Source organism: Lycium barbarum, chromosome 5 (assembly GCF_019175385.1).
Source record: "Lycium barbarum isolate Lr01 chromosome 5, ASM1917538v2, whole genome shotgun sequence".
Taxonomy (NCBI): Eukaryota; Viridiplantae; Streptophyta; class Magnoliopsida; order Solanales; family Solanaceae; genus Lycium; species Lycium barbarum.
In genome coordinates this window covers 23,165,688-23,191,203 of record NC_083341.1, presented here as the reverse complement: position 1 = coordinate 23,191,203, position 25,516 = coordinate 23,165,688, and the positions used below count along the sequence as shown (strand labels likewise).

The following is a 25,516-nucleotide window of genomic DNA, read 5'->3' as shown; positions in this document are numbered from 1 at the left end:
TGCTGGGGGAGTAGATGGCCTTACCGATGTTCCTTGCGTGGGGGACCCTCTGACCTTTGGTGGCGGTATAACTTCTGCGCACTCGGATCCTGATTTTTCCCCTTCCGAATTGGAGGGTTCATCTATCAAATTAAAATCCAAGCGCACTTTCTTTCTTGTGCCTTTGCTTTTGGCCACCGCTTTCCTTGCACTCTTTTTCTGACCCATTCCTGCAAAAGACACATCATATTAGCTATCATGGAACATCCGATCAAAAATAAGAACAAACTAACTGTGCATAAAAATTATGGTCTGTCTCTGACCGTAAACTCAAAAGACGGCTCGTAAATTGAAATACGGTCCATAAACTGAGATCGTAAACTGCTCATTATCTTGGAGAACTTTCTGTCCCTTAGTGAAATGCTTAAAGACGGACCGTGAACTGAAATACGGTCCGTAAAGTATGATCGTTTTTTGCATCACAGACATAGAACATGTTTTGATTTCCGGATTTCGTTACATATCTCGGTTTCACATTGTTTTGGGGATTAGGTTACTTAGACTTCACCCAATTTTATACCAATTTTTCATTAATCCCTCAAGAGTCAAGCTATTGGTGGGCAAACCAAAACTTCAAATTTTGAATTTTAAGGTATGGAATGCCCTCCAATCCATTTGGGTTTTATTAACAACTTCCCAAGAGAATTTAAAAGAATTTAACATTGTTATCCCCTCACAAGATCATTAACCAAGGTAAGCAAGCACTTAATTTCACAAAACCTAGCCTAATCAACACTTACTACCAAGTTCTAACTCAATGTTGTAAAATAAGAGTGAACAGTGTCAATCATACCTTTTTATGATGAACCAACAGATCACAATAAGCAAAGACTTTGAGAGCACAACTTCAATCACAACTAAATTTAAACCTAGGGCAGAGAGATTTCGAATTTTGTGAGAGTGGATAGGTTTTCGAGTGTGAGTTGTGTATTTATGGAATTTAGAAAATGGAAAATGATGGGTTTTTGGTGGGAAATCGTGGGGGTTGAGAAGAAGGAGGGAAGTTAATGAGATTGATCGAAGGAGGGGATTTGAAACGTTTCTCTCTGCCCGTGATTTAAATCGCTGCCCTCTCTTGTATTTAAAGCGTTTTTTTTTTTTTGTTCTAAATACGGTCTGTAAAGTGATTTATGACCCGTATTTAGAGATGTTGATGTGGGCAGTACACTGTATTGTCTCATGAAAGATTACGATCAGATTTACGGACCGTATTTCACAATACGGTCCGTCTTCCATGGTCGTAAACTTTCATGTTGCATTACAGTGCTTACTATTTTGTGACATTGTTAAATACGCCCCATTTTACGAGTCGTATTGTGAAATACAGTCTGTAAACTGCAGGCGTATTTTGCAATGTTGCGAAATAGTCTCTTACTACTTAACTTACCTGCTATTCAGCAATATTTTCTGCAATATATTCCTGCACCAAAACAATCATTACCCTATATGTAATAAAAAAACAAACAAAAAAAAAAACATTACACTTGGGTTGCCTCACAAGAAGCGCTTGATTTAACGTCGCGGCACGACGGTGGTAACCATTCACTCCTTATCTGCGTACACCAGATCACTGTTCGTTCCGAGATGCTTCAACCTGTATCGGTCAATAATCCTATCCTCTGAAACCATCCCGTTATAGTGCTTCAATCTATGCCCATTCACCTTAAATGTCTGAGTTCCATCTCCGGACTTTAACTCAATCGCTCCATGAGGTGAAACACCTACCACCTCAAACGGACCAGACCACCTTGATTTTAGCTTACCAGGTAACAACTTCAACCGAGAGTTAACAGCAATACAGGATCACCCTTGTAGAACTCTCGCTTCCGGATCTTTTTGTCATGGTATTGCTTCATCCTTTCTTTATATAGTGCTGCACTCTCATATGCCTGGTACCGAAACTCATCCATCTCATTTAGTTGAAACAATTTGAGCTTGGTTGCTTCCTCAATCCATATTCAGTTTCTTCAGCGCCCACATAGCCTTGTGCTCAAGTTCAACCGGCAAGTGACAAGCTTTTCCGAATACAAGCTTGAAGGGTGAAGTCCCAATCGGAGTCTTGAAAGCAGTCTTGTATGCCCATAGAGCATCATCGAGCTTGCGGGCCCAATTAGTTCTATTTGCATTTACTGCTTTCGCTAGAATACTCTTGATCTCCCTATTAGATACTTCAACCTGCCCACTTGTCTGAGGGTGATAAAGTGTTTCCACCCTATGTTTTACACCATATTTCTCCATCAGTTCCGCGAAAGCTCTATTACAAAAGTGAGACCCACCATCGCTGATTATAGCCCTCGGAGTACCAAAGCGAGTAAATATGTTCTTCTTGAGGAACCCCATGACACTCTTGGCCTCGTTATTAGGTAAAGCCACAGCTTCTACTCATTTTGACACATAATCCACAGCAACCAAGATGTATTTCATGCCACCTGAACTCATAAAGGGTCCCATACAGTCAATCCCCTAGACATCGAACACTTCTACCTCCATAACAAAATTCATAGGCGTCTCTTGCCTTCTGCCTATATTTCCTTGCCTCTGACATTGATCACAAGACCGCACCAATGAATTAGCATCATGAAAGATGGTCGGCCAGTAATAACCGCATTCAAGTACCTTAGTTGCAGTCCGATTACCACTATGATGACCCCCAATAGGAGAGTCATGGCAGGCCTTTAGAATCGTCATCACTTCACTTTCCGAAACACAGCGCCGAATGATGTTGTCAGCGCATGTTCGGAACAAATAAGGCTCGTCCCAATAGTACTGCCGAGCATCTCGCAAGAAATTCTTCTTTTGGTAAGCTTTGATATCTTCTGGAACTACGCCTGTTACCAAATAATTGGCAATGTCAGCATACCACGGTGCTACCTCCATTGACACAGCCAACACCCTTTCGTCTGGAAAAGCATCATCTATATCTAGCTCTTCAGAAGGTCTCCCAGCTTCTTCAAGCCGAGAAAGATGGTCAGCAACCTGGTTTTCAGTGCCCTTGCAGTCTTTCACCTCAAAATCAAACTCTTGCAGCAATAGCACCCATCTGATAAGTCGTGGCTTTGCTTCCTTCTTTGCCATGAGGTATCTCAAGGCTGCATGATCAGTGTAAACCACTACTTTGGACCCCAAAAAGTAGGCTCGGAATTTCTCAAAAGCAAACACAATGGCAAGCAGCTCTTGCTCCGTCACTGTGTAATTCATCTGGGCAGCATTCAGTGTTCTGCCTGCATAATAAATCGGGTGCATAATTTTATTGTGCCTTTGCCCAAGCACAGCACCTATTGCTAAACCACTAGCATCACACATCAGTTCAAATAGCAAGGACCAATCAGAAGCAACAATAATGGGAGCAGTAGTGAGATGCTCTTTTAACTCCTCAAACGCCTTCCGGCACTTATCATCAAACATAAACTTAGCCTCTTTTTCAAGAAGCTTGCACATTGGGTTAGAAATCTTGGAGAAATCTTTGATGAAGCGCCTGTAGAACCCAGCATGTCCCAAGAAACTTCGGACACCTTTGACTGAGATAGGTGGTGGAAGTTTTGCAATCACATCAATTTTCGCTTGATCGACCTCAATTCCCTTTTCAGAGATTTTGTGACCAAAGACGGTCCCTTCCTTCACCATAAAATGGCACTTCTCTCAATTTAGCACGAGATTTGTCTCCTCACATCTTTTCAGCACTTGACCCAGATGGCCAAGACAATCTTCAAACGACTCCCCCACAACAGAGAAGTCATCCATGAATACTTCCAAGAAGTCCTCTACCATGTTAGAGAAGATTGACATCATGCACCTCTGAAAAGTGGCTGGTGCATTACACAAACCAAACGGCATCCGGCTAAATGCAAACGTCCCATAAGGACAAGTAAAAGTAGTCTTCTCCTTATCTTCTAAAGCAATGTTGATCTGATTGTAGCCCGAATACCCATCAAGGAAACAATAGTAGGAACGCCCCGCTAGTCTATCAAGAATCTGATCAATGAAGGGCATAGGGAAATGTTCCTTGCAAGTGGTTGTGTTGAGCTTGCGATAGTCCATGCAAACTCTCCATCCGGTGACAGTTCTGGTTGGGATCAACTCATTCTTTGCATTCGGCACAACAGTGATGCCGCCCTTCTTAGGAACACATTGGACTGGGCTCACCCATTTACTATCAGCAATTGGGTAAACTACTCCTGCATCTAACCATTTGATGATCTCTTTCTTGACAACCTCTTGCATATTCTCGTTCAGTCGCCTCTGCTGCTCTACACTTGGTTTGCTATCCTCCTCCAACTAGATTTTGTGCTCACAGATCCCAGATGGAATACCTCGGATGTCTGCTATGGTCTAACCAATAGCACGCCTATACTCCCTCAACACCTCCAAAAGCTGTAAAATCTTCTCTTTAGTCAGTAGGGCTGAAACAATCACTGGAAATGTATTGTCCGGACCAACGAACTCATACTTCAGATGTGATGGGAGTTGTTTAAGCTCCAACTTAGGTGGCTCAATGATCGAAGGTTTTGCTGGAGGAGTTGTTCTATTTTCCATATCAAGATTTAGATTCTATGGGTGGTATGAATATGAACCCAACCCAACAAGTGAATTAACTGTCTCCACATATCCTTCCACGTCCTCAGCATCGAAATTCACAAGAATACTAGCTAGAGCTTCACCCAAACTTTCTTCTTCCATCTTGAACTCCACTCCTTCATCAACAACATCAAACGAATCAATTATCGAAATACTATCGTAAGCACTTGGTAACTTCATCCCTTTGCTAGCCTGAAAAGTCACTTCTTCATTGTTGACTCGGAACTTGATTTCATTTTTCTCCGAATCCATCAGAGCCCTCCCTATAGCAAGGAAAGGTCTCCCCAGAATAATAGGAATGTCCCGATCAATAGCACAGTCAAGAATCACAAAATCAGCAGGCAACATAAAATCACCAACCCGCACAAGTACATCATCAACCACCCAAATAAGTCTTTTGATAGACCTATCATCCATTTGTAACCTCATAGTAGTCGGTCTTGGCATCCCCAAACCTGATTGTTTGTATATAGCAAGGGGCATCAAATTAATACTCGCCCCATTATCACACAAAGCACGAGCAAAATCATGGTGCCCAACAGAACAAGGAATGGTAAACGCCCTAGGATCTCCCTTTTTCTGAACAGTTGTAGTTGAAATGATGGAACTCACAATGTGAGTCAAACTCATGGTTTCATGTTGAACCGTCTTCTTCTTGGTCAGCAGATCCTTCAAATATTTAGCAAAATCGGGCATCTCCTTGACAGCTTCCAAGAAGGGAAAATTTAGATATAACTGCTTTAATTGATCATAAAACTTCTCGAACGTAGCATCTTCCTTCTTCTTTACCAACCTCTGAGGAAAGGGAGGTTTAGATTTGAAAAGCTGCGTCAAAGGGCGGAGAGCCCCTTTTGCAGTCTGCTTGCTTGTGTTATCAGCTTCCTACACCATCTCTGAAATATCAGCAACCTTCTTGTCAGTAGGATTCTCATCAACAATAATGGGTGCTTCAAACTGCACCTCAACCTCTTCATCTATCGGCTCAAGATCAATCACCTTCTCATCAGCCCCCTGGAGTATTTTATCACTCCTAGTAGTGATGGCAAACACACGGTCTACACCGGCTACCCCATTCTTTGGATTTGGAACAGTGTCACTCGGAAGTCCTCCCTTTTTAGGAGGGTGCTGCTCTCTAGAAATATCCCTCATCTGTGACTCAAGCTTCTGAATAGCCGCTATATGGGAACCCACTTTTTCTGTCAGCCCAGATAAAGTCCTTTCAAACTTAGATTGATTGGCCAGAATCTTCTCAAGCATTGATTCAACCTTCGAACTACTTTGCTCTGTTGACTGCCCTTTCGGTGGTATATAAGGATTGGAACTCTTGTTCCCAAAATTTTTACTGTTATTGTAGCTCCTTTGGTTCGCACCACCATAATTATTGTTGTGGTTCCCAGAGTTGTTATAAGCACCTTGACCTTGCTGAAGTCTCCATTGGTTCTGATTCTGATAACCACTTTGGTAGTTCTGTCTTTGGTAACCCCCTTAAGAGTTATTAACATAATTAGCATCTTCAACATGCATAGGTGGCCCATCATGGAACGGACCATCTTGAGTATGGTACATCCCTTTTGGCAAAACTGTATCATCCTCACAAACATTTACCTTCTTGATCTGGGATTCATCAAACTTCTTCGTTAGCAAGGAAATATTTGTTGCAAGTTCTTCCTATGTTTGCTGGGTGTCTTGATTCTCCTTTACTATATTTTGGATCATAGCACTACCATACGGTACCACATCAGCATTGTTTGAGTGCCAAGCCGGATTATGAGTCGTCAGCTTGTTAAGTATGTTGGTCACTCGTCGATAAATTTTGTTCATGAAACAACCATCAGCTGTATTATTAGAACCTTACTGTGTCACTGGATCTAGCCCTCGGTAGAACTTCTCCATTAATATGTGTTCCGGAAAACCATGATTCGGGCTCTTCTGCAAATACTCCTTAAATCACTCCCAGGCTTCATATAGTTGTTCCTCCGGTCGCTGCTTAAATTCATATATCTTGTCACGAATTTCAGCCTTCTTGCTAGGGGGGTACCATTTTGTGAGAAAAGCAGTCACCATCTCTACCCATGAAGTAATCGAATTTCGGAGCAGCTTCTCAAATCATGTTCTTGCCTACCCAGTTAAGGAGTATTTAAATAACCTCAACCGAATAGCATCTTGTGGAACGTTGTTCTAGATGTGATTAGCACACACATCCACAAAATTCTGCAAATGAGGTTGAGGGTCATTCTCGGTAGAGTTCCGAAAGTATCCCTCAAGCTTCAACAACTGGTATAGAGAGGAGTCAAATTTCACGCTAGCAGCTGCAACTCGAGGCTGAACAATAGCAGATGCATAGTCCTCCTCCGAAACAAGATCAGCGAAAATATTCTCATCATCTGATTCATTCGCCTGATTGTTCAACCGATTCCCCTGGTTGCCAGCACGTTGATTTTGCTGATTCTGATACATGTTCACCTGGTTTACACAGAGTAGCAAACAAGATGTGATGGAATAAGCAAAAGACTTCAATCAAAGCAAACAATATTTAGTAATTTCAAAACCGTATTCCCCGGCAACGGCGCCAAAATTTGATACGCTCAAATTACACCTATTAATGGTATAACGCGGACGTTGTCAAATATAGTAACCCAACAAGGTTGGGGTCGAATCCCACAGGGAATATGGTGTGAAAAGGTTACTAAAGTCGTGGATGCTAAGTTTTAGGTCTAATGTCTTAATCCGATGATTTTGGTAATAGTTGATTTTTCTATGACTAATTGCTATCTACTTGCTTTGGTGGAAATTTATGGTAAAAGAAACTAAGGTTGTGTCCCCATTAGATAGAGTGTATGATCATGGATATTGATCTTAATATACTTCTAATGGATCATTATATGAATGCACTTAATCTCTATATGAATCTCTATTATTTCCCAATAAATAAAGATTATCTCTTTCTATGATTTTTCTAAATATAAGAAAGTAACTATGAAGAACGATTAATCATGCCAAGTAAATTCTTCTTATTCCTAAGTCAATTTATTAAACAAAGTTTAAAGCTTTGAGTCCTTGTTATTTATTCTTACCAACCCTAATTATTTTCCCAAATAAATCAAGGTTTATGGCTTTAATCAATGTTTGCAACCATTAATTATGAATGAAGAATGAAGAATAAATAAACCCTAATAATCCATTATGTGTACATCAATCACAAAACACCCATCATTGGGTTCACAACCCTGGTAAGGGAATTTAATTACTCATGACAAAGAACAAGAAATAAGAAATTGAAGAATTCATAATTGCTTACTTTGAAAGAAAAGAGGAATTGATAATACTTGAATTGATGTTTGAACCTTCAAAAACTAGAGAGTATTTAATGTTCTAAGCCAAAAGTCAAAATATAATAACTGATAATTATTAAAATCCTACAATGACTATTTATAGGTTCTGAAAACGTGAAAGTTGCAGATTTGCACTTTGGTCCCCGTCGATATGAAATACGGTACATAAAGTGAATTACGAACCGTAAACCAGTTTACGACCAGGTCTTCCTTCCAATTTTGAGCAACTTCAATCCCTTAAGATACGGACCGTAAATTGGTTTACGGTCCGTAAACTGCCCAGTCGTCTTTCAACTTCCAAAACTTCGACTTTTTGCCAGATGCTCAAATGGTTAAATACGCTTTGAAATACGAACCGTAAAGTGGAATACGGTCCGTAAAAGTTGTTTGTAAATCACCATTTCCTCAGCCTGCCTTTCTGGTTCTTCTTATTCTTTAATACGCCCATGGAATACGGCCCGTGTTTAAGAATACGGTTCGTAAACTGAGTTTACGACAGTTTACGACCACTTCTGCACTTTCAACTGTTTTCATTCCGAATCTGTTCCGTTACCTGAAAAACACTAAAAACCACATAAAATTACATAGACTTGCTTAAAAACAAGTAAAACTTATAGCCGAAAAGCATCGATTGTGGCGTAAAATGACGCCACATCAACGATGTTCTGTCAGGTACTTCTTTGACCTCATCTGCAAAGGTGGTTCAGATTAATGGATGAAATGCTTTGTGGGTAAGATACAGTATAGAACTGAATAGTTCACATACAGTCTTCAGATAGTTTCTTCCTATGTGCTTGGCCACTGAATTTCTCGGAGCAATCAATCTCAACTTCTGCATTGATTCCATTGCAGGGTACAGTAATGAGTTGAGAAATAAATTTCCTTGCATCCATATAGTATGGGAAAATTAGATGATCAACCTTGCTGATTTCAGCATTAATTTTGAGATAACGAATGCTATCTGGGTTCAAATCATTTGCATACACCGCACATCCATTTTGTGCTGCGAGAATAGCAAAAGGACCAATGCCAGCAAACATATCACATACGGTCTCCCCTGACTGGAACTTTGAGACCAGCCTTAAATGCTCATGTTCCAATCTAGAATTCCAATACACCAAGCTACAATCAAGCTTGCATGTTGCTCCGAATTGCTTCACTTCTCTGACCATATCATCTTTCCCAGCCAGTATCTCAAATTTTGGCACACGAAACTCATTGGTTTTATTTACGACTGTCTGGATCCCGGGGTAGTTTTTCTGAAAGGATCAGCAATGAATAAGTTATTCAAATTAAGAAGACTGATGACTTGGGAGAGGCAAAAACAGGGTAGAATCCTCTCACTAAAAGCAAGTGAAATAATGATAGAAATATCATCACATGGATGCCTGGACATAAAGTGAAGGAGATGGAAGGATGCATTCTGGCCCTAATGCAAATAAGGTTAAAAAAAAATCAAGTGTCTGGCATCAAAGATAATAATAAGGAAAAGCAATTTCATTCAGAAAGAAAGGCCCAAACTTGAGGAAAAGAAAAAGGAAATATCTCATTCTCATGAATTGATTCAAAAATGTTAAATGTGATGCTAAACAATTTACAAAACATTTACATCCCTTTATAGCAGAGATTCATTTATAAGATCAATTTTGAAAGAAAACCAACTGTAATTTGACTCTTCTTTTCATGGAAATAGCTAAATGGAAAATGCACTGGAGGCCATAAATTCGAAAACATACATCATAAATAACTTTGGCAATCACATCCTTGTAAGGAAGAAGCTCACCAGTTATACTCAAATGAGCAATGTGACCTGCACAAATACCAAGTCAATTAATTAGGGAACTCGATTGGAAGGTCAAAGTGTTGAAAATTCTGACTTTGAATTAAAGAAGCATAGAAATTGAGTTGAGAAAAAGAGACGTACAACACAAGATTCTCTAGAACCTATTCAGAGAGTATTGAAAACATAAAGACAGAAAAATGTTGGATTAAAATACTTAACTATTGTCTCAAATGATGATGGTACGTCAAGGCCAGGGGGCAGAATCTGCTTTAATATATGGTCTGCAATGAAGTTCCAGTTATAAAGTCGCAAATGGTGGAAATAAGCCAACTAGTAATATCAATCTCAAGTATTGGATTGAAAAACACTAAAATACACACATAGCATAAATATGAACTCAAAGAACACTGCTTTTAATAATAATACACGGATGAAGTGTTACACGTTATATAGGAAGTAATTTAGAGCTAAATGGATGAGCTTGAGTAATGACTCATGGTACCACAACAGTTTTAGCAGTTCGCACACAGTTGGGTTTGAGCTTGAGCAATGACTCATGGCACCACAATAGTTTTAGTAGTTCATACATCATGTCTACTTTCATTTCTGTTTTCATGATTTCAGTTCAGTAGCTTTACTTTGGTAAAGTCCGCTTTCTTCACCCCGCAAATGAGAGGAAAAAACACGTTCTCTCTTTGCAAGATCCGAAAGTGGAGAACGCATAGCATTCTATGGGTACATAGGATCAAACGTAAAGCAGCGCTAGGCACGGGTATCAACATCTAAGCTCATAGTAAACAAATGATGAGCCCAAACAAGAAATCCAAGAACACCTATACTGATGATGGCATAAACCATACCTATATACCCGAAAACCAGTTATATATCATATCTATACTTGTATTTCTATGATAAGGTGTTTGTATACACTACCTGCAATTTCTAAAGGCTTGCCCTAGGGGTAGGCTGGGAGAGCAAGTCGACGATCTATCTTGGCCTTTTAGATTCACAGTTACTGCATGTGTGCAGGTCCAGTAGGCAGAAACTCAACTGCTGAAGAGTGATTTCAGCCAGTTGCCAGTTCTATCCAGTTGAGGCAAGTCACCCACCACCAATCAGTGTAGGCAACTTCAGCTTCTATCCTTTATTTTAGTCTACATCACACCCTCTTGGGGTGCGGCCCTTTCACGGACCCTGCTAACGTTGGATGCTTTGTGAGATAGTGGTAGTTGAGTAAAATAAAGAGGATGCCAATGTTTTGGAAAGTTGCTAATGAGACGAAATATTCTGTCAAGAGCTGTTGTACTCTTATCCAGAAACAATCTGATCATTATTTACTGAATTGGCCATGGATAATGCTATGAAAAAACAAAGCAGCTATCAAAGTGGCTTGTTTTGGATGGGTTGTTATAGAGAAGCTTGTTTAACTCAAGATAATTTACAGTGAAGAGGTTTTTTCTTAAGCAACGGGTGTTATCTATGTGAAGAAGGTCTGGACTTAGTAAACCATCTTTTTATTCACAGGAAAGTTGCTAAACAGTGCTGGGAGTTCTTCCTGAATTTTTTTTTTTTTTTGAGACTTATAATATTAATTTCACTTAATCTCTTCCTGAATCTTTGTGGTGTCACTTGGGCTATGCCTCCAGATATGATGAAAGATGAAGAAGATCAAGAAATACAAGAAAACCAAGAAACACAAGATTGAAAATTCAAGAGAAAGAAAGTCCAAGAAGCTCAAGTTTGAAGATTATTTTCTTACAAGAATGGGAATTCTTGTTTCTTGAGTCCTTTTCTAAATAGGTTTCTTATTTCTTCATTTATATTATAGTAGGATTTAATTTCCTATCATTACTAGGATCTTTATCCTAGTTCTAGTAGGATTCTAGTGTTCTTTATTCTTTTCCTTGTGGAATAGGGATTTTACTTTCCTTGTTTTTAGCTATTTCCTTTCTAGAGTAGAATAGGGATTTTTAATCATAAAAGAAGAGACCCTAGTGTGATGACCCTCCACATCATCATGCCACCTAGATGCCACTTGGAACTATTTTTTCCATGTAGGAAGCTTATGTGGACAAAAGAGCCTAACTTATGTAGAAGGTTCTAGAGAAATTTGGGAATTTCTCTTAGAAGACCTTAGAATCTCATAGCTTTGCATGGAAGGTCCTTGGAATATTCTAGTTGTGTAGATATTTCTAAAATAGGGGCTTCTTTGTAAATATGTAGGGACTTATGCAATAACTATTATTTACATATTAGTCCCTAGGTGAGTAGTATAAATAGAGGGGCATACATTTGTAAAAACATCAAGCAAAACAATTCAAGTTCTCTCTAATACAAAGCTTCCTTAGCAAATTTCTCGTCTTGCTTATCTACCATTCTCTTAGCGATCCTAAGTGTAGTAATCTAGGCTGACTTGGCATAGCAAGATCTTGAGCAAGTTGTGCAAGATCGTGAGCAAGTTGTCAAGTGCCGCACGTGCGCTTAGTTGAACACTAAGGACGTGACAACGTGGTATCAGAGCGAAGGTTACAAATAAGGGAATGGCAAACGACGGAGAAATCAATGCTACTAAAACCCAAGACAACGTCATCCAGGATGCCGCCGGCAAGAAGGGCCATAACTAAAAAAGTAATAGCACCAACAAGAGCCAGGAGGTGCCGCTAGAGGTTGTGCCAAACGAATGGCTTACATCCCAAGAACCATCTACCACTGAGGCGAGCGAGGATGACGTGGAGGTCCTATCCGAGGACGTCTCGCTCGGTAAAGAGTGGGTTATGAAAGTTAATGTGGGGGAAGAATGCCATCGACATCTTTGGCCAACGTCTGGGGAAAGTGGAGGGCACTCTTAGCATTCTTAAGGGGCATACTCTTGAAGAGATTGAAAGCATCTGAAATGACTTGGAGGGGCGTACGCAGGCTGAGATTGAGGTAAAGCAAACCATCACTGCCTTAGAGTGCAGACTCATGGAGACTTTGAGTACTATCGATGCCATGAAGGCAAAGATAGTGGCACTCGAAGAGCAGGTTAACGTTGGCGTGACCGAAGCAGCCAAAAAATGTTGTTGTGACGAGGGAGGCTAAGATCGAGGCTCCCAAGCCACCAGTGTTCAAAGGGGTTTGTGATGCACAAGAGGTGGAGAACTTTCTTTCGCACTTAGAGAACTATTTCAGGCATGGCAAAGTGAGGGACGATGGGGCCAAGATCAACACCGTACCTATCAGAGACTGCCATGCTATAGTGGAAAAGAAAGATCGCCGATGCTGAGAGAGGTCTATGCACAATTAGCACGTGAGATCAGTTCAAGAATGACTTCAAGCGACAGTTCTTACCAAGTAATGTCTTGTACGAGGCAAGGCGCAACCTTAGGGAGTTAAAGCAAATGGGGAGCATACGAGACTATGTCAAGGAGTTACCACCCTTACGCTTCAAATTCCCAACCTCACTAATGATGACTTATTGTTTCACTTTATAGATGGGTTGCAAAATTGGGCAAGACTTGCAACGCCGTCAAGTCTCAGACATAGACCAAGCCATAGTGGAGGCCGAGTCTTTGATGGACTTCAGGCATGACAAAGGCCAAGGTAATGAGTCAAGAGGTAGCGATGCCAAAGGTGGGGAAGACTGTGGCCAGAGCAAGGAGTTGCAAAAACAATACTCCAAGACTCAAAATGCGAACAAGTTCGAAGCAAGAAGTCAAGTAGTCGTCACGGCTATGCCAAAGAGAAGGCGCAGAACGAGAAGAAGGATGCTACTTATGTGGATGGCCGCACAGCTTCAAAAATTACCCTGACCTGAAGAGCCTTAGCGCTATGGTGCATGAAAGTCACGAGCAGACGCAAGCACAGAGTACGAAAATCACACAGTTAGGGACGATTAGACTATGTGGCGCTGTCACGAAGCAAGATAGTTAAACCAACGATAATAGTGGATCTCACCATCAATAACAAAGCCCGCTCGTGCATTGGTAGACACTGGGGCGACTCATAATTTTGTGACCGAGGCCGCAGCGAAGAGACTATAGTTGAAGCTCGCTCCAATTAATGCCCTCGTCAAGAGCATGAATGCTAAGCCAGAAAATACTCGTGGTGTAGCCAATGGTGTTGGTGTCAAATTGGGCAATTGGAAAGGTACGACAAACTTTACCGCCATTACTATGGACAGGGGCGGAGCCAGAACATTTGATAAGGGGGTTCAAGAAAAAGGGACTGGATGAAAAAGGGTTAAAAAAGTGTCGTTACAGAGAATCGAACCCGCAACCATGGGCTCAATAGTAGGCGCCTCAGCTGCTGAGCTGAGTTCTCTATTATGTTAAAGGGATGCAACATTAATATTTATACATGAATAAAAAAATTGACCCCATATATATAGTGCAATTTTCCGATGAAGGGGGTTCGATTGACACCCCTTGCACCCTTGTAGGTCCGCCCCTGACTATGGATATCTTTGACATTGTTTTGGGGCAAGAATTCTTTAGACATTGCCACGCGATGATCGATCCCTACCTCCAACGTCTCTTGGTCATGGAGCGAGAAGGCTCTTGCATGGTGCCTACAGTGACTATGTCGCATGGACTGGGCCATGCACAACTTTCAACTATGCAGCTTGTCAAGGGGCTCAAGAAAGAGAAGCCAACATTCATGGCAACCATTACAAGTTTGGAGGAAGATAATGGTACCCAAGAGACACCGCCGCCTTAGATAGATAATTTGCTCGAAGAAAACAAAGATGGTATTTTCGAAGAGCTACCTAAGCGCTTGCCTCTTAGGCGTGAGCTAGAACACAAGATTGAGTTGGAGCATGAACCGGAAAAGGGTCAAGTCATGCACCGATTACCATCACCGCCTCACACGATAGAGAGATTGAGGCTATCAATGACTAATAGGCCAGGCGGAAACAAGGGCAAAAAGGCACTACCATGTTCCTCATCTATTGGAAAGGGAAATCACCGGAGGAGGCCACATGGGAGCGGTACAAAGACTTGTGGCAGTTTAAAGACAAGATTCGAGATTTTATACAGCAGCATTACGCCGCGGTCGTCGCAACATCGGGTGAGGGAGAGAGTGATGACTCGCCACATCATCATGCCACCTAGATGCCACTTGGAACAATATTTGCCATGTAGGAAGCTTATGTGGACAAAACAGCCTAACTTATGTAGAAGGTTCTAGAGAAATTTGGGAATTTCTCTTGGAAGACCTTAGAATCTCATGGATTTGTATGGAAGGTCCTTAGACGTGACACTAGGCCTATATAAAGGGTTCTCATGACTTGTAAATAAAGAATCCATGTTTTTAGCATAAACCCTAATTTGCAATAGAGCTATTTTCTCTATTTCTTGTTCTTTATCCTTGTTTTTTGTTCCAAGTAAGGTGGTGTCACGCCCCGAACCTAGGCCTGGACGTAACACGACACCCGGTGCCTGACTGCATGTGACCGAGCGAACCAACTGGCTGACTGAATCAACATGTGATATCAAAACATAACTAAATGTGGAATAACTAAACACATGTTGATATACTAAAGGTCTGACTGAAATCATAATGCGGAAATACATAGACAATCTGAACATATATTTAAAAGTAGCCAACATGGCTAAACCAAAACGACTGAACAACTGCCATCAAGGCTAACATAATAAATATCTGACTGTCTGAACTGTGTCTATGAAGCCTCTAAGAGTACTGAATGATAGAGCTGTCTATAAACTGAAATAACTGGATAGCTGACAACGCCCCGAAGGAATGTGGGGCTCACCAGTAGCTGATACGTGCACTCCTAATTAGCTGAGTCGTCAACCTGTGTATCGTTACCTGCATTGCGAGATGCAGGCCCCCAAGCAATAAAAAGGGACATCAGTACATTTGAATTGTACTGGTATGTAAAGCAACTGAAGCAATAAAATACTGAAACTGAAACTGAAATTGAAACTGAAACTGAACTAAACAGGAAAGAAAGAAGCTAAAGTACTCCCTGTTCTGGATGAAGAATCACCTGTAAAACTATAAATATAACTGTGGCCTGGGGCCCAAATAATGTGCACAAAAACTGTGGCCTCTGGCCCAAGAAATATGTATGCATAAACTGTGGCCTAGGGCCCAAAAATACAGATACAGGTGTTCAACATTAACAAGTTAAAAACTGAGACTGGCTATAGCTAATAGCATGATAACTGTTTCTGATTATGGGACTCATGCAAATAACTGGTTATACACTGACTGAGACTCATGTGATAACAATGCATAAGTCTATAAAGATTACATGCTGAGTTCATGATGTTCAAAGTGACAACCATGAACGAATTTTGTAACTGCAACCCTAGAAGATAACAGTTCTATATCATATCATGAAACTAGGGCTAACTATATTCTGAGTCAAATTGCTTACAAGTATGAAGAATGGGGCGTAGGGAGAATCATGAACATTCCCTAACGTAGATAGTTAGCCTCACATACCTTAATTCCAGCCTTTGAGAGTAATACAATGTTCGTCAACCCTTTCAACTTTGATCTATATCAATACATGTCAAAAGGATTCTATATTAGCAATAATATTCATGCTTTGGTCATCTAAGCATTTTATCAAACACTTAGTGGGCATGAAGCTCCACAGTCTCCATTAATGGTGATTTCTTCACCTAATTCCCATTCTATTACTCCTAGGTGATTCTACAATCTTAATTAGATGTAATTAACATCATTCTTCATCACCCATATGAATACAACAATCCCAAGTCAACAATCCAAAAGCCCTAGCATAGTTCATATAATTTTCTTTATCAAACCCATTTACTATTCTCCCAAGAACTTATCAACACTTTAATCGTCATGAAACATCACAAAACTTACCTTAGTTATTGTAGGAATAAGCCTTGAGTTGAAATGCTTCACTTGAACAAAACCCTAGTTCCACCTTCCATGGAATTTCTTGACTTGAATGGATTTGATGTGTTTCTCACACTTAGTTTTGTGGATTGATGAAGTGGATCTTTAGTTTCACTTGGATTCTTGCATATGAAGTGTTTGGATGGCTCTAGAGAACCCTTGAGTCGTGGAGGAGAAATGGGAATGAAAAAAATGAGTTTGGGTCTCTTATTAACATCTTAAAATCTGACCCATCGGGCAATTCTACGCCCATTTTTACGGACCGTCAAACTGTTTGAAGGACCGTCAAAATGGCCCGTAAAACTACCCAGCAAAATATGGGTTTCTGTGACCATTTTACGCTGGCCTGAGTCAATTTGACGGACCGTCAAAATGGTCCGTAAAACTGCTCAGCAAAATTGAGTTTCTGTGACATTTTGACGGACCGTCAAAATGTTTTACGGTCGTCAAACTGTTCTACGGACCGTCAAATGGTCCGTCAAAATTTTCTGCTCGGACAGTCTGTCGTATAATGGGCATAAAGTTTTGCACAGATGTCCGTTTGAGGCCCATAATATACCGTTGGAAAGCTATTTCAAGGGGCTACAACTTTCATCAAGGAATTTTTCCCAAATTCCAAATTAATAGAGGGGTTATGGTCGTTGGACGTAAGACCTTCCATAAACTCACTTGCAAACATGTCCCGTATAGTGGCTTCCAACTTTTCTTTGCCCAAAGACATTTCTTATGACTTAATTGGTTTTCAAAACACCTCCTATAACCCTCATATTGGTTCCATTATATTATCATCTTATGAGTCAAACTTTCGTCCGAAGTTACGAGGTGTTACAGGTGGTGATAGTCTTTACCTTGATTTCAACAACGTGTGGTGTTTCTTTATCAAGTTAATTGATTTCAAGTGGTGACTTAGGGACTCTTTAGGTTCTTGATCATTCAAGAATGTGTTTCTTGATTTACAATTCGTTCTAGTTCATACCCACAACCTTAACTTTCTTTTCATCGTTCCAATCTCAATATTTACTTGTTTTAAACGAGTAAGCAGTCATTTTTATAGTTCATATCACAATCCTTCACCTCATTTTTGAATCACTTAAATCCGAGACTTATAGCTTGAGATACATCCGTTTCTTGAATTTTGTCCATCAAATCGCTTCAAGATCAAGATCCTGGTCGATTGATTCTTTGTTAACTCGAAGAATCACATCAATTTGGTATCAGAGCACAGTTGAGGAATATTATGGATTATATGCAAGAAAGAAGAGGGCGTTGGGTTCAAGAAGATGAAAAGAAAAAGGAATCTCTATTCCGCACTAGATGTACCTCACATGGCAAGGTATGTTCGGTGATCATTGATAATGAGAGTCATGTTAATTTTGTTTCTGAAGAGATGGGTTCTAAACTTGGCTTGTCAACCAAACCTCATCCATAACCTTACAACATCGAATTTGAGAATGGTGATGGCTTAGAGGTAACTCGTCAATGCCTAGTTTCTTTTTCTATTGGCAAAATATATAAAGACCTTGTTTGGTGTGATGTAACAAAGATGGATGCTTGCCACTTATTATTTGGAAGACCATGGGTGTATGATAGGTGTGTTAAATATCATGAATATGTAATACCTATTCTTTTACAAATGATGGGCGAAAAATCAATTTGGTTCCCTTGAGTCCAAAAGATGATGCTAAAAACTCCAAGTATGTTGATGAATCCTTTGTGACCAAATTGCAAATTATTGGTCCCATAACTATGGAACAGCAAGCGAAGGAGGAGAATGTATTGGATCCACAAGTGGAGGATATTTACCTCCAAAGTTTGATGAGGATCCATTGGAGCATCCAACTATTTGTGAGATTGAGTTTCCACAAAGGGATTTCAAAAAAGAATACAGATTTTGATTCTTACTCCACACCAACTAAAGCAGCGTGTTGCATAGGACCAATAGTCTATGAAGATTTAGAAGAGAAAGAGAATAAGTTGCTGAAAAATGAGTCTATGCATGAGAGTTTAATTTATGATCTAGTTCGAGCAAGAATTATTCCTCAAAAGGTTAAATCTTTGCAAGAAATTGTAAATTTAATATCTCTCAATTTCATTGAGGTAAATGGCTATAATCATGTCAAATATGAGAGCAGCAAAATCATCGAGGAGTTCTTAAGAAGACACGAGTTGATCTCCAACCTAGATCCAAAGGTACATGAATTTGATTTATTTAAATGTGTTTTCATGGCACTAACTCAGATTTTGCATGCAAACACCACATCGACACGGGAGTGTTCAAGATTCATGAAGATCAAAAGGAAATAAGTTTTGATCATGGTTTAAACATTGAAGATCAGTTTAAGATGATATGTTCGAGAAATCATGGTATAAAGCTACTATTAAGAAAGTGGGATTTAGTTCGGCCATATGTAAAGCTTTCTTTTAACATGATGAAGCTCTATGACAAGCTAGTAAAATGCAACTTAAAGTTTGGTGAGTATGGGTTGTTCCAAAAAAACAATTTTGCTAATCTTTCACCATTTATGGAGCCTTTAGACTCGAGGACGAGTCTCTCTCAACAAGGGGAGAATGATGAATGATGAAAGATGAAGAAGATCAAGAAATACAAAAAAACCAAGAAACACAAGATTGAAAATTCAAGAGAAAGAAAGTCCAAGAAGCTCAAGTTTGAAGATTATTTTCATACAAGAATGGGAATTGTTTCTTGAGTATTTTTCTAAATAGGTTTCTTGTTTCTTGATTTATATTATAGTAGGATTTAATTTCCTATCATTAGTAGGATCTTTATCCTAGTTCTAGTAGGATCCTAGTGTTTTTTATTCTTTTCCTTGTAGAATAGGGATTTTACCTTCCTTGTTTTTAGCTATTTCCTTTCTAGAGTAGAATAGGGATTTGTAATAATAAAATAAGAGACCCTAGGCCTATATAAAGGTTTCTCATGACTTATAAATAAAGGACCCACGTTTTTAGCATAAACCCTAATTTGCAATAGAGTTATTTTCTCTATTTCTTGTTCTTTATCCTTATTTTTGGTTCCAAGCAAGGTGATGATAGTCTTTACCTTGTTTTCAACAACGTATGGTGTTTCTTTATCACGTTAATTGATTTCAAGTGTGACTTAGGGACTCTTTAGGTTCTTGATCATTCAAGAATGCGTTTCTTGATTTACAATTCGTTCTAGTTCATACCCACAACCTTAATTTTCTTTCCATCGTTCCAATCTCAATATTTACTTGTTTTAAACGAGTAAGTAGTTATTTTTATAGTTCAGATCATAATCTTTCACCTCGTTTTTGAATCACTTAAATCCGAGACTTATAACTTGAGATACATCCGTTTCTTGAATTCTGCCCATCAAATCGCTTCAAGATCAAAATCCTGGTCGATTGATTCTTTGTTAACTCGAAGAATCACATCAAGATATCAAGAACCTAATGGATAGCTGGCAAGGACAAAAGTGTAAAGTTCCAGACGCAGCTTTGGAGGACTATAACTTTGTGCATTTTCTTAGAGAGAAAGAAATAGTGTTTGTTTTCAGAATAAAGAGTCACATTTCTGGAATTAAGAACTTAAGTCTGCATAATTTGTCTTTCCGGTGTAATAGGTGTTATTAGAAAGTACGGATCAGTATCTGGAATTTTTGGATCTTCTAGGAAGTATGTAATAGGGAGCTCTTTGTAGGTGTTGTTTGCTTTTTGTTGTACTCTGGTCTACCTTCTTGGTACATTTTGAATAATAATACTTTACCTTATCAAAAAAGAACAATAGATTAAACTAACTCGGAATAAAGTATTCGCCAACACAATCTTAAAGTTGAGGGAGTTAACAGGCTGAAGTTCCACCACAGTGAAAACTCAATTTGACTGATAGCTCTAATGCCAGAACGGACTGCAACTAAATTTGCAATTAAGGGTATAGTTGCAATTAAGGGTATAGTCCTTTCCTTTCTCAGTACAACAAATGTTACTGGTTTTGGATTGCTAATCACAGAATACACAATTTTTAGTGTCTTTCTAGTTTCTACTTTTCGCAGGACAAACAATTTCCATTGCCTTTCTACTATTTCCTTTCATTTCAGGTGAGCAACATTTGTAATAGTAACTGAAAATGCAAGATGTTACCAACTAAGCTTTGAAATCATTCCTGTTTTGCTAACATTGTTGATAATGTGCATCCACTATGATTTGGTGCAAATGAATATCAACACAGAAAAGTTCACATGATTTCAAAAAAGTATACAGAATGAGTAAGAGAGAAAAGCGGAGACATCCATTGGGAACTAGCCTCCGGGCTATTCAAGTAAAAAGGATTGCAGTATTGCAAGAGAAAGACATACAATATCAGGAACTGCAAAGACATAACAGGACTTATCTATCAACTTATTATGGAGGAATCGTTGCTGACCTGCACTCCAATAAGAATAGCCAAGTGTCAGTGAATAGGGAGCAACTTCAAACTGACACAGGCCTTTCAGTTCAGCAAGCTTTTGAGTAGTAATATCAGACAAATCTGTCGCACAATTGGCCAAAAAGGTAGGCAAGTTAGCAAAAAGTCATAGGTGAAAGTAGTTAGAACGTACCAGCATCAAAATAGATTTGCCTCTCAGACATCCAAAGTTAGTAACAGTGGCTCCCAGGGTACAACACTTGAATGAGAGCATAATGAGAGACAACACAGGAAATAAACAGAAGCCACACATTACAGGAATGGATGATGAGTATTCATAGTGAATTAGTAAATGAGTAACAAAGTTACTTAAGAACAATGTGTGAAATAAAATTTCCTACAACCAATAATTGGTTTAGAACAATGTGACACAGACAATATCCACACACAACCTTGTTTTAGTTTGGAAAGGAGGGAGGCCTATTGCAAGCAGAGAGTTGCATGCTGAAGTATTACACCATTTATCTGAATTCCTACAGTCAGAGCCCATGATATATCTTGGATTGTCTGAACAGGAAGTCAGGAACTAAAGCAAAGTATCTGTTCCTTAATGCAAGATAATAGCAACAATGACCTTTAAAAATGGAAGATAAAATTAAAAACTGCTAAACATAAAATTGTTACTTATCAAAAAAAAAAAACTGCTGAACATCATAAATATATAAAAGAAGACATCAACCCCTATACCAAGAACTTTGTGCTTTCTGATTGTTTTCATGCATGAAGCCGGAAAAGAACAAGATAGGCAAAGAAAGGTAAGATTCAAAAGAACACATCTGATAAAGAATGGGAATAGGCAGACATGAGTTTCCTGTCTGGTTTTTCTAAATCAAGGAATGGCATGAACTGTAATCCCACATTATCTTGCCTAAGCTGGCAATGAATGTGATAAAGTTTAAGCATGATGCTGGCCAACAGCAATCTGGTCAGCCAATAAGATGCCAAATTTTTTTGAAATGGAAAAAGAAAAGGCATCTTATTGTCTGACCAGATGACAAATTTTCATGAGATTCTGATTGTTTGTTTTATGTTTGTAGATTATTTCGTTGTTTCTCTTTTATTTTTTTTAATTGATAGGTGTAGAAGAGCACCATTTTGGTGTCCGCGTAGCAGATCTTGTTTTCCAGATCACGAGTTATGGCTGCCACAAATGAGAATGCTCATGCTCGGGTTTTGATTGGAGAAATAACAAGAAGCTGCTTCCATGCATGAAAGAGGTTAAATCTCTCAAATCTTAATGGAAAAGAAATCTCAATGTACAGCAGATATATGCGGGATATTTTCCAAGACCATCTGTCACAAGTATCATAAAAACAAGATGTTTAACTTCATTTACCTGGGGTTTTTACTTTTTCTGAGCAAATCATGTAACGGGTGTTTTCATTTGTTGGATCCTCAGGGATAGGCTTTATGCGTGGCCTGTCAAATAAATGCCTACAAGAAATGATCTTTCGTCACCAACAGCGCCAAAAAAAAGAAGTTTAAACGTTAAATGAGACAGGTAAATGAGACCCTCAACAAAGGAGATACCACCACAATATTTGAAGCTTAGTATTTACTTGTTCCAGAAGGTGTGTGCTCTAAATCAAAAAATTTAACAATAAAAAGAGGTGTCAGGAAAAATCTGACCTTCAAACAAAATCTAATACTGAGTTTCAGATGTGTCTTTGCGTGGTATTTTCATAAGACATTGTACTGTAAATTAAAGGAAAATTCAACAACAGGTGAGGATACAGAGAAAAGCAACAGGCAGTTAAAGAACATATTTAAGTCACTTATGGAAAGCAGGGGCGGATCTACTTGGGGGCCAGGGTGTTCACCCGAACACTCTCGGCAAAAAATTACAGTGTATATATAGGGTAAATTTTCTATGTTTATGTGCATATATTAACTTTTGAACACCCTCGGCAAAAAATTACAGTGTATATTTAGTTTTTTTTTTTTTTCAAACACCCTGAATGAAAATCCTGAATCCGCCACTGATGGAAAGCTAGTTAGTTCCAAAGATGAGTGCACAATCAAGGCTTTCAATTCATTAAATTGGAGATATCGAGAACATTAAGTGCTCAAACTACGTTTTACTTAGAAGAATCAAGTGTGGAAGGAAATATTGATATTTTTAAAAAGCAGGTGTATACAGGCATGCCTCTAAGTTGAATTTCTCGTTAATTTGACAGCAAAAGTAAAAGAGGAATATTATCGAACACATACACAATTATCAAGGATCACTGTTCATGTAAAAGATCATACATACACTTTATTTTATCAAGATCAGAACATTGTAACTAAAGTGTCAGCGCCCCAAAAATTCCTTTTCCTATTTTGACAAGGAAAACACTATTTATAGGATAATTTTGTCAAGAAAAACCATTCAACTCCTGGCAAGTAGTGTAAAATAGCATAATTTTATTTACAACTGAATAATACACATGATCAAAAGCCTGTATAGTCGAGCCACCTTGAAACATGGTTAGTTTTTACAGCTGTAAAGCTATTTTTTGAAGGATTCCTACATCCTGTATAGTTAGGATACCAAATGGTCTATGTATTACCTCATCTCTCTTTGTATTGATTGCTATCCTCCGAAGAAAGAATAGGGTAGTTTGTATTCTGGTGCTACTAATCCTTTCAAATTAGTTTTATAAGCTTGTTTATGGAAGATGAATAAAATGCTCAAGTTAATTACTCCTTCCGGTTCAATTTGTTTGTCTTACTTTCCTTTTTAGTATGTTTCAAAAAGAATTTTTTTTTTCCTTTTCTAACAACTCTTTAATTCCAACTAAAGGACATTTTGATTCTTCTTTACTTTCTTAAACTCCGTGTCAAGTTAAAACTAAACAAACAATTTGAAACGGAGGGAGTATTTTTTTAAAGAAAAGTCATCATACATCTAATATTTGATTCCAATATCTGTTGCGAACTGGAATTTGAGCTAAATCTACCACTAAAACTAAGCTAAGCTAAGCTAAACTAGATAGAGCTAAAAGATGATTTTCATTGATAAAACCTAAAATGGTTACACCAATAGAATATATACTAAAGAACCCTAGCTAGCTAATGGGTCTAAAAGAAACAATAAAAATAAGAATTGGGTTGGGATGTACTATTAAATCTAAATTGGGGTTATCCGCTAAAAACTACGGTAGAGCTGTTTATGAATATCTTCGCGGTGGATTTGATTTTACCAAGGATGATGAGATGTCTCATACACTATGGGGATGGTGAGAAGAGATATATTTTACATCCTAGAAGGGCTATAATTGGAGATACCATTGTTTCTGGTACAGAAGTTCCTATAAAAATGGGAAATGCCCTACCTTTGAGTGCAATTATGAGTATATGTAAACCCCTCAAGAGAAATTGTTAGACGGATATATATTATTTATATATGTTCCCGATAGAGAATTATCATATATCAGAAAAGTATCATACTTAAATTTGAATTTTTAATTGAATAGAAAATTGTTCCTAAAGGGGCCAATGAATTCCTAATTGGAATTAGGGTATCTTTTTTAATTGATTCTTTTATCACACTGTGATATTTTACATCCTTGAATGGCCCCATTGGAGAACTTACATCCTTGAATGGCCCCATTGGAGAACAATTGGCTGCTCGGCAGTATTCTAATAGATAGATAGTATGGTAGAAAGATTCATATCTATTTCTTTCTACCATACTATTTATTAGTTAGCCCCCCTGGAATAAAATAAAGATAGAGGATACGTATGGACCATCTCTGACTACTACTACTAATAATAATAATAATAATAATAATAATAATATTATTATATTTTATTTTTATTTTGCATTAACTAGAAGCAGAATGAATGTAGTGATAGAGGTAAGGAGTAGCTACCCGTTGAGTATTCTCATGGCAGACTTGCAATGTTGTCGTGGAATTCGAAGTGCCCATAATTTCAGGTGCATATCAAACTTGCTTTCGTCCAATTCCACCATTTTCAGAATTCTACAACTCTCACTCTATTTCTTAAACAAAAAATAAAAAACCACAATGAGTATTGAGGGAGTTGAAGTTCTAAACTTCAATTTCAAATTCCACGCGGGGAGTTTAGGGTTTTCTAACATATACTATACTTAGCCGAGATGGATATAAAGTGGAGGGAACAAATTAGGGGTCCGGAACCAAAATGCCCAAAAAACAATATTTTGAACCAAAATATCCAACAAAAAAAAATGTTACCAAAGTACCTTTAGCGCAGTAAAATACTGCACTATAGCACTTCACGGAGACGGAGCCGTTAAGTGCTATAGCGCAGTATTTTACTGCGCTATACAAATGTTTCTCTCACCTATAACGCAGTAAAATACTGCGCTATAGGACTCCGTCATTTTCCATAACATCACATCTTCACTCCTTTTTACGTAGTTTATATGTTTTACGTAGTTTAGTCGTATATTAATCATGCTTTGAGATTCCGGAACTTCAATATTTTATAT

The 25,516-nt window shown here is 38.6% G+C and overlaps 1 protein-coding gene and 1 non-coding gene across 2 annotated transcripts; one reads left to right on the top strand and one right to left on the bottom strand.

The window, feature by feature from the left end:
- The first annotated feature begins 6,523 nt into the window (after positions 1-6,523).
- LOC132643023 (small nucleolar RNA R71) lies at positions 6,524-6,629 on the top strand. Its single transcript, XR_009583482.1, has one exon. It is a non-coding gene; the product is annotated as a small nucleolar RNA R71 (small nucleolar RNA).
- Positions 6,630-8,066: 1,437 nt separating this feature from the next.
- Positions 8,067-25,152, bottom strand: LOC132640722 (tRNA (guanine(37)-N1)-methyltransferase 2-like). Its single transcript, XM_060357455.1, has 6 exons — positions 24,915-25,152; positions 22,394-22,491; positions 21,016-21,120; positions 9,950-10,010; positions 9,683-9,758; positions 8,067-9,205 (listed from the first exon to the last, which is right to left on the bottom strand). The coding sequence occupies exons 1-6, from the start codon at positions 25,013-25,015 to the stop codon at positions 8,705-8,707; spliced, it is 942 nt and encodes a 313-aa protein (XP_060213438.1). The 5' UTR covers positions 25,016-25,152; the 3' UTR covers positions 8,067-8,704.
- Between the last annotated feature and the right edge of the window lie 364 nt (positions 25,153-25,516).

What these genes read in the sequence shown, in the direction of transcription:
- LOC132640722 (XM_060357455.1), bottom strand. Translation starts at nt 25,015, where the DNA reads ATGGTGGAATTGGACGAAAGCAAGTTTGATATGCACCTGAAATTATGG. An exon ending in GCCATGAGAATACTCAACGG is followed by an intron (nt 22,492 to 24,914) that starts GTAGCTACTCCT and finishes CATTTCTTGTAG; the next exon opens with GCATTTATTTGACAGGCCAC. An exon ending in CCATCATCATTTGAGACAAT is followed by an intron (nt 9,759 to 9,949) that starts AGTTAAGTATTT and finishes TGGTATTTGTGC; the next exon opens with AGGTCACATTGCTCATTTGA.